This window comes from Branchiostoma lanceolatum, chromosome 2 (assembly GCF_035083965.1).
Source record: "Branchiostoma lanceolatum isolate klBraLanc5 chromosome 2, klBraLanc5.hap2, whole genome shotgun sequence".
Lineage (NCBI taxonomy): Eukaryota > Metazoa > Chordata > Leptocardii > Amphioxiformes > Branchiostomatidae > Branchiostoma > Branchiostoma lanceolatum.
In genome coordinates this window covers 20,629,590-20,639,441 of record NC_089723.1, presented here as the reverse complement: position 1 = coordinate 20,639,441, position 9,852 = coordinate 20,629,590, and the positions used below count along the sequence as shown (strand labels likewise).

At 41.9% G+C, this 9,852-nt stretch overlaps 1 protein-coding gene across 1 annotated transcript; it reads right to left on the bottom strand.

Moving 5' to 3' along the window:
- Window positions 1-2,215: 2,215 nt before the first annotated feature.
- Window positions 2,216-9,193, bottom strand: LOC136427852 (cytochrome P450 2U1-like). Its single transcript, XM_066417042.1, has 5 exons — window positions 8,725-9,193; window positions 7,125-7,296; window positions 6,105-6,254; window positions 4,393-5,199; window positions 2,216-4,077 (listed from the first exon to the last, which is right to left on the bottom strand). Exons 1-5 carry the CDS (start codon window positions 8,896-8,898, stop codon window positions 3,899-3,901), a joined length of 1,482 nt encoding a protein of 493 aa, XP_066273139.1. The 5' UTR covers window positions 8,899-9,193; the 3' UTR covers window positions 2,216-3,898.
- Window positions 9,194-9,852: the final 659 nt, after the last annotated feature.

The following is a 9,852-nucleotide window of genomic DNA, read 5'->3' as shown; positions in this document are numbered from 1 at the left end:
TACTTAAACATCCTTGCACGCCACATTCCAACTGTGAAGTCAAGGATTACACAAATCCAATTTCAACTGAGTAGGGGTGACGAAAAGTTCAGTTAAGGTCTTGTTTACTCAGTGTCAGTGACACCCATTTCATTATGTACAGCCTGGTATAATCAGATGTTGGTCACGGAAGATTTTCTCATATGCACCATTTTCTTTCCGCCGGCGCAGCTAACCTCTGTCGTCTAACGGTTTGAAACGCGGGTGGCGAGTAGTGCAGTCTCCTGGCTCTCGGGATCGGAAATCGAACCCGGGCCGCCAGCGTACAAACCCAACGCACCTAACACAAGGTTAAAAGGTCCGGTCCGGTTATACTGGCAATAGTAGCAAGTGGCGCTTACTTTAACCACACTGTTACACTTTTCACCGTGAATCTTCCCCACCAACCTCTGCTTGGAGAGTACGCAGTCTATCTGTTTGTTACTCCGGGATGGAGGATGACCTTCTGACGGGAGTATTAGAAATGTTTTTCTTTCATGTACGCAGCTAGAACTCACGATTAGCCCCTAGAAGGCTCCGCTGATCGCTGGGAAAATAGTCGCCTATTGAACTTCCTGCATAGCGGACTACCCTTGGCATACTATTCACTCTATTTGGCCGATTTCTACTATTTTCCCAGCGATCAGCGGAGCCTGGTAGAGGCTAGCATTGGTGTTTAACTTGGCATATCGTTTGCTAGGTTGGGCATGATGATGCACGATGTCTTTTTTTAAACCGTAACTGCTTTTATCGTCATATATTGATGTTCATGTGCACCCCGCGATTTAACGTTTAGAGAAAAGTAGTAGAAACTATTTTTTTCTAAACGTTAAATCGCGGTCGCTTTCAATCACTTCCAAAGTGCCAAAATTGTCAATCTGAAAACATCTTTGGAAAGCTGACACCTTCCACCATCTCACTGTCGAGTTTGTTTTGTCAGATGTAGTCGTTAACGCAACTTAGAAAGCGATTTGTCGGAAAATGAGTTTCAATGCGATTCACGTGGTCCTAGTTGTTAGTTGCCTTCAATGCGAGTCACGTGGTCCTAGGTGTTAGTTGCCTTGTATGTGTTCTGATATTTTCAAAACAGAAAAGCATTTCAAGCCCAAGTGTGTTGCAGGCAATATGCTTAAAATCAACTTTCCACGACTCAAAGGTGGTGAGTTTACCAACACAAGAATTGGACCAAATTTTTGACTGATCATTTAGATGTCTTCCCTTTCTGTCTATGATGGTACCGTGTGCATATGGAAAAAAAAGGAAAACTTGGTCACGCACAGTAGATTCACTTTATTTATGATATGATAATACAATACAATATTATATTTGATATAACTAGAGGATGTGGGTCTACAAGATAATGAACTATGCTCTGTCATGTGATAGAGGAAAACTTGTCCACACAATGTAGATTCACTTTATCTATGATATAACTATAATAAAATATAATCTGATATTACAATAATTATGATATGATATGATATGAATAGAGGATGCGGGTCTACAAGATAATGAACTATGCTCTGTCATGTGATAGAGGAAAACTTGTCCACACAATGTAGATTCACTTCATCTATGATATAACTATAATATAATATAATAATTATGATATGATATGATATGATATGAATAGAGGATGTGGGTCTACAAGATAATAAACTATGCTCTGTCATGTGTTAGAGGAAAAATTGTCCTCATAATGTAGAATCACTTTATCTATGATATAATAAATGATATGATATAATATAGTATAATATGATATAACTAGAGGATGTGGGTCTGCAAGATCATGGAATACACTATGTCATATGATAGAGGAAAACTTCAGGGCTGTCTCCAGCTTTTAATTTTTTTCCGTCCAGCTTGTTGTTTTAGATCATGCTAACTTCCTTTTTGTCCTTTACAACTTTATTCAAAATATGCAGACTGGCAGGATATCCCACTGGATATCCTGAATTGTTCTGACAATGAATTGTCGGTTCCTCTAGTCATTATATACAAAATACAGGTCACAGTTCAATTTGATCTAAAATGTCCTTGAACTATAAAATAATTGCAAGCTTGTGTGTGTGGTATCAAGAATAAACCGTCGGACAGAAATTACGAGTTTAAATAGCCATAAATATACATATGTTAGGACAATTTAAAGATCAATACCATTTAAAAAGGATGGTTTTTACCACATTACACGTTTAAAAGTTTACCGCTCATACTGGGTGGGAAAGAAATACCTGTTGTCACATGCGCCACCTACCTCGGATTCAAGATGACCTCTAACCCAGTATGAGCGGTGGAAGGACTGGAGGTATTCTAGAGAAGCATATTCTGAGTTCGTACGACTTGTCGCCATTCAGGACCATGTTGTTCTGTGTTGCCCATGAGTCAAGGTGATCGGCTTCCTCCTGCATAGTATCGTCCGTTTCCGCGGTGACACAGTGCATGCATCTGGACAGTCCTATATCGTCTGCGTATCCAATATTTGTAGTTGTTGCGTGTTTGGTAGTTCGAGAGGACATGTATACTAGGAATAAGTAAGGTGACAGAACTCCCCCCTGTGGGACTCCGGAGGTCACATCTTTCCAGCTGCTGAACTGACCATTGGCAGCGACACGTTGTTTCCTGCCAGACAGGTAACTCTGAATCCATGTGAGCATTCTTGTAGGGATGCCACGATTTCCTAGAGCCCATCTTGTTCATTTTCCTTGGTAAATCTTGGAAAATACATTTTCAGCAATTTCATGCCAAAAGATTCAGATTTTAGGACGGACAGGGTGAAATTTTCTTCCGTCCCAAGAAGCAAATTTCCATCCTGGGACAGAGGGACGGGTCCTGGAGACAGCCCTATTCATTAAAAACAACGGACATATGATCAAGGGAAATTTTGCCTGTTCTTTCCCATCACCTATACATACAATGTACATGTATTCATGTCATGCCTGGGCCTGATACGGGTGTTCCGGATCGTGTGATAACTATCCGTTTCACATGAGGTTCTAGAGTTGTATCACACGGGCTTCCATAGAATATTTAGAGTGCATTTCGAGCGCGCCGGTTTCGCCGCCATCGAAAATTCGAATACTGGATTCGGAGGTTGGAATCAATGTTGTTACAGTTTTGTGTTTGAGTACATAAAAGGCCCTCAACTTTTGGCGTATTTCGCATTGAAATGTGTGTTTTCTCGGTTTGGCACCTTGGTCCCAGCCCTCCCGCGGGTCGGATCGCCCTCCGACCTACGGCCGTCGGACGATCCTACCCGCGGTCGGGCTGGTACCTCCGGTGATGCGGAATACAACAATAAACAAGCTTTCCAATAATGTGTAATGCAATGGAGTTAATGCAGTAACAGGGGAAAGATTGGTAATTATCGCATGCGCAGAAGCTCCACTTTTAACCTATACAGCGAGGTTTGGTATCCTTAGTAAAAGTACCTATAAAGGGGCTTTTGCTTTTACTTTCTTGTTGTGTTGAAAAATCAGACTTTTAGCCATGTTTTTAAAGTTTCTGTGCTGAGTTTGTATGATCTATCTTTCACTGTAAAACAAGTGACTGATATATGACGAAGTCTAAAGCTTGCAAGCAAGGTCTGCAGGCTTCTTTATCTTAAACTAGAGTGAAGTATTTGTGCTGAATATACTTCAGGTTTGCTACGTTAATTTAGCGATTACGGGGTCTTATCATAAATATGAATTGAATTTCTTTTAATTTGAGTTGAATGTGTGAAAGTTGTGTGCCGATTTGTTAAAGATATAGCTAGCGACCCCAAAAAACACCCCTCCCAATGAAATGGTATGGCGACCCTGCGACATCACAAATTCAATATGGCGGCCATCACACATGCCAACGGATCTAACAAAGGTTTTGCTACGCAAACCTGTAATTCCTACTTTGGGATGGCGCACAGCTCATAAGGCCTGGGTCCATTGGTAATTCCAGGCAACCCTACTGTTGATGGTGCAGCTGCGCCCTCTGGCAGTTTGAAGGTGAAGTGCTGCAGTAGATAGGTGGTGAACAGGAACAGTTCCATCTTGGCCAGCTGGGTGCCCAGGCAGATTCGCTGACCTAAATGATCAGAACAAAGACACTTAGTCAATGGCTGTTAAGCTGCCAAAGGTGAAAAAAGAAACACATTATGGTTAGATATTTAAAAGTATAAATCAAAATTAGATTTCACATGATTGAACTCCAATGCAAAAGAGGCAAAGATGATTTGACCTGTCTGTACTTCATTTTCAAAATTGTTTGACAGCTACTACATAGTTAACTATAATCATGAAATAACTGAAGTTTAAAGTTTAAAAAGGAGTTTTAAAACAACTTAATCTGCATTTTTTAGCTAAAGGAAACGATTCACAAGGTTTGAAACAATTAATTTACCAGTTGAGAAAGGTATGAAGGCATCTCTCTTCATGTACTCTCCCTGGTTGTCTAGGAAACGTTCCGGTTTGAACTGGTCTGGTTCGTCCCAGATGTTCGGGTCCATTAGAACCGACCACAGGTTCACTTGCACCATAGTACCTCTTGGAATGTTGTATCCGTGCATCACAGTATCGTTTGAAGTAACGTGAGGAATGGTCAACGGAGTTACGCTGTTGATTCGCTGTACCTCAGATACAACCGCCTCTGTAAACGGAACCTCCTTACGCTTTGCGGTCGTGGGCGGAGCGCTGTCCCCAAACGTGCGGTTGATTTCCTCCCCGGCTCGCTCTTGCTTGTCGGGGTGGATGATCATGTAGAGTAGAGCCCAATACAGAGTCTGGGTCGTGGTGTCGCCCCCAGCCGTTATCAGGTCAAGTAGGATATACGCCAGCTGTTTGTCTGTAAAGTTCTCTTTGTGTCCGCTCCTCATCTCCTGGATGTAGGCGTCCACGAAGCCTCGAATGTCGTTGGGATCAAAGTGTCTTTGACGTTCGTCAACCTTCGTTTTTACAAACTTCCGCATCCTTTCCATGGCCTCGTGTATGGCTTGTGCAGATCGCCCAGTGGCCAGGACTCTGGGGAGGTAACGGAGTTTCTGGTAGAATCGGTTCACGGGAAGTGGACTTTGAAACCTGATCTCCGTGTCCTCTAGGAAAGTATTGAAGGCGGCGTCGTCAGGTTCATGCCGTGCACCAAACACAATGGAACAGATGACGTTGGTCACAGCCTTCCTCAACATGGAAAGGATGTTGAAGGGCTTGCCATCTTGAAGAAAAGAAGGAAAGGAAGAAATTCTTAATATATGTATGATATTCAATATCTTCTTAGCCAGTATGATGTATTTGGGACTCATTTATATATTTCACTCCCCATACGTATGGTTAAAGTTGGCCACGTTCAATCTAAGGTTCCGCCCGTTCCATGTACTGTTGGCCAACAAAACATTGTGTTCCATTCGGGTTACCTGAGGTCACATTGCAGGAACATGCATGTTAGATGTATAAATGTTTGGATGGTCCATTTTTGCGAAACGTCCATTATTGCATGGGGAGGTAGTGAAATATGCTGTATTTGCTAGCAAGCAAATGTCGATCTTTCTACTAAATTTTAGTTCAATATAATATCTAAAGCCGGTCCTCCTATGTATGAGGAAGCTTCATAGTAAGATGTGAACGTGTGGCATTCAAACCTCTGCACATGAACCCAACACACACATTTATTATCTCCATGAAAAATGGATGTATAGTTTTGGGTGTGTCTGTGTGTCTGTCTGTCTGTGTGTCTGTGTGTTTTCTGTTTCCGGACTACATGTAGTCAGCATAACTCAAGAACCCCTTGATGGATTACAATGATATCTAGTATGTGGGTATGTGTTGGGAAGCCAAAAGTCAAGGTCGATTTTGGGCCACTTGGTATGTGACCTTGGAACTGCAGTAGAACTTCCGTTTTTGTATCTTTTGATCTGGACGTGCTATGGTCTGGATTTTTCGGTGGCAGATAGCTTGTGATGTAATAAAGAATTGGTGTAAGTTTGGGCCCCCTAGCAGCTTGCTCTGGAACTGCAAGGGCGTTATTGTGAATATCTTCAAATGAGAATTACTGAAGAAAGGAACAACGGATTAGCTGCCTGTATGCCACGTGTATTGCACAAAATCAAATCAAATGTTCACCAGTCTTCATAATCTCCCCCCTAAGAGCTTCCGCCTCCTCCAGAATCCTGCCCTCCAAGCTTCTCTTCCCAAAGCCAAAGTCGCGCAGACCTGCCATGGTGAACTTCCGCTGTTCCTTCCAGAATGGACCATAGGGAGCAAATACAATGCCTGCGTGGGGCACAAAAACATTGGATTATTGAAGTTCAGTTTCAGTTCAGTTCATCCTCTTTAGTGAGGTGACACAAGTGTCTCCACATGTTCCTGTCGCACATGACAGATCGGAGTTCTTCATCTTTAACACCCTCTTGAATTACTTTCTTAAGTGTCAATGATTGGCGACCACGTCAGACTCTACGCTTCTCATCCGGATTCCAGAGGAGAACCATGATGCCCGCCATTTCCTCATGGCGCACAACATGGCCGACTAGAGACAACCTACGGCTTCGAATAACCTTGGAAATCTGTGGTTAACTGTTTCTTATGTGGCTCCTCCAGGAAAGGAGGGCTGCACGGAGTAGGCGGGTGTAGTTCCCATCAAGCCGGTTACATAATGACTTTGTTAATGTCCGAGAATCAGAATCTATTGAAGTTCAGATGCAACAATCACAATCACATATATTTGCCAGGAGTCATGTAATTTTGAATGCTACAGTTTGGATGTTCTTTCCCTCTGAAATGTGATTTCCTGCATGCAAAAGATGCTGTCTCTTAAGGTGCTTTTTTCCCATTTGATGAATCAAGGCTTAGTCATCATGGAAGCTCATCTGTGTAACAGATATGATATATGTTTTGTTGCAAGATTAAAGCAATGCAAACAAAGATGGGAACGGGGACAGAATACCACGCAGATACGACTAAAAAAAAACAGCTTACCTTCTTGCTGCTTTATTTACTAATTGAAGATAAGGGTAATTCGAGGGACTTGTATTATAATACATTTTTTGACAAAATGTGAAAAACACCTTAAATTTTCGTCTCCTGCAAAATCAAGCCCATACAAAACTACAGTATGCATGCAAGACTAATGTTTGAAGGTACCCAGAGAATCATTGACCCTCCGTCGGTCTGAAAAGTCCTCCCCCTTTTTGACTAGAGCCTCTTGGATGGTGTTGAAGCCGTTGAGAACCACGACTGGTCTGGACCCAAAGAAGACAGTGAAGACATCCCCATAATTCTTGCTCCATTCTGTAAACGTCACGTATGCAGTACCCTGGAACCAAGTAAAGAAAACATCATAAATGAATAAAAAACATGTTAGAGACTCCAGAAAGACAAACATGAAAGTTTATTTTGGAATTTTGCCAAATATCTTGTGTGAAACAAACAACTAGTATGGGATTCAGTTGTCAAGACTGTTATTATCTCCATGAAAAATGGAGATATAGTTTTTGGCGTGTCTGTGTGTGTGTGTGTTTGTGTTTCCGGACTCTTGTAGTCAGCATAACTCAAGAACCTCTCGATGGATTACAATGATATTTGGTATGTGGGCGGGTGTTGTGAAGCCGAAGGTCAGGGTCGATTTTGGGCCCCCTGGTATGTGACCTTGGTACTGCAGCAGAACTTCAATTTTTGTATCTTTTGACCTGGACGTGCTGTGGTCTTGATTTTTGGGTGGCAGATAGCTTGTGACGTAATGAAAAAGTAGTGTAGGTTTGGGCCCCCTAGCAGCTTGCTCTGGAACTGCAGGGGCGTCATCGTGAAAATCTTCTAAGGAGAATAACTGAACAAAGGAACGACGGATATCCGTGATATTTAGTATGCAGGTAGCTTAGACAGAGATTTACATAATGAAGTGCAAATTATGCTAATTGGGACTTAATTTGCATAGCTAATGAGGAAAATCTATATTTGCAGTGTTTTCCATTATAAGACTCAAATACATGTAACATATGTAGTTTATGGAAAGTTGAGCATCAACAGGTACCAATTATGCAAATAAATTCCTCATTTGCATAATTAATGCAAAAACACAGGAATTCATCAAATTGGAAAATTGTAGGACTGTCAATATTGCAACATGTGTAAGTAAGATAAAGGTGTTTATGATTAAGCATATATTATGTAGATGTGTATGTCATTTGCATAAAAAGAATTGTTCATGGAGATATGAGGTCGCGGAACTCTTGTTTAATAGTATGATTCTAGACTAAGTCTTACCTATAGCCTGGGGCCATCCTATTACTACCGGGGGTCCTATAACTCGCTACCCTTGGCTAGAAAAATTTAGTGTAGTGAGTGTAGGAGCCCCGGTAGAAATAGGATGGCAGCCTGGCTAAGTCTTACCAATTTTAAACTAGTGCCAGGTGTTGTGGTTTGACAAAACATTTTTTGTTCTTTGTTGGTGTTAAAGTTAGAACAGAGGGATGGCTGAGACCTGTTGATAATGCTAAACCACCGTTGCAGTACCGTAAGATGCCGCTGGATGGGCCTGAAATGTCATCATGAAGACCAAGTATATATCAAGACAGTCCACCCAGGCATTCTCAAGTTGTTGTGTTCACAGACAGACATACAGTCAGACAAATTCAAACTGATACACGCACCCGAAAACATAGCCTTCGAAGATAGAGAAGATGATAAAGGAATCTGTAAACTTACTTGAGAAGATACTAAAGGAACAATGTATTACTAATCTTACCTGACTCAGGGTGAGCAGGTTTCCGATGAGAGGCCATGGGCGGGGTCCAGGCGGTAGGTTACCGGGCCTCCTAAGCAACTTGTTGGTCAACAAAAACACAAACACAGCCAGGAAAACTGTGGTGAAGTTAGTGTAGTCACGAGCCACTGTGGCAATCAGCTTCAAAACAGACATGGTGCCGCTGTAAAAACCCAAAGGGGCGAGTACGCCGCTCCCGGGATTCGAACTCGCACGGCTTGGGAATTCAACGCGCTAACCACTAGGCTAGTCAGTTAGTGGAGGTTGATCCCCACTGTTATACCGCTATGCTGGGGGGTTGGAAGTCACACTCGGCTTAAATTCTGTTGTCACAGTGATTGTATCACGTTTATGTAAAAACAATATATACATAGTAAGGTCAAAGGGCGGTCTTCTGTCTTGTCAGGTGATCGATAGCCAATGACACGGATCAATAACATCTCAGGGTTCCATATTTACCTTCGCCGAGAAGGTTATGCAGAGGGTAGCGTTTGTGTGTATGTATGTGTGTGTGTATGTAATGTACAGCATAACTCGAGAAGGCTTAGATGGATTGTCTTGATATTTGGTAGGTGGGTAGGTCTTGATGAGACTAGGAAATGATTAGATTTTGGGTCCCCTAGCGGCTTGTTATGGTACTGCAGCGGAACTTCCTGTTTTGATATCTCGTGTTCTGGACATGCTATGGAACTGATTTTTGAGTGGTAGATAGCTCTTTGGACAGAGAGTAAGCGGTATGGGTTTGGGCCCCCTAGCGGCATTTTTGGAACTGCAGGAGCAGGTTTTGCATCTGACTTTGAAAGGGAATAACTCAAGAAGGGCTTGATGGATGGCAATGATTTTTGGTAAGTAGATAGCTTGAGTGATGATGAACATGATAAGATACTTTTTATGCAAATCAGTATCTAATTTGCATAATTAATGAGGAAAGTTTATACATCCGCCAAATTCCATGATAGGACTCTGAAACATGTGACATATGTAAGTGAGGAAGAGAGAAATATTAATTGATATGAACTATTTAAATGAAGACCTCATTTGCATAATTAATGAGAAAATACTGTAACTCAAGATGGCCTTGATGGATGGTCATGATTTTTGGTATGTCGA

Bases quoted from the DNA above. Each gene is read 5' to 3' on its own strand.
- LOC136427852 (XM_066417042.1), bottom strand. From the start codon at position 8,898: ATGTCTGTTTTGAAGCTGATTGCCACAGTGGCTCGTGACTACACTAAC. The intron at 7,297-8,724 runs GTAAGATTAGTA...ACTTGGTTCCAG, and splicing joins ACCTGCTCACCCTGAGTCAG to GGTACTGCATACGTGACGTT. The intron at 5,200-6,104 runs GTGAACATTTGA...CTTTTCTTCAAG, and splicing joins GGGGGAGATTATGAAGACTG to ATGGCAAGCCCTTCAACATC.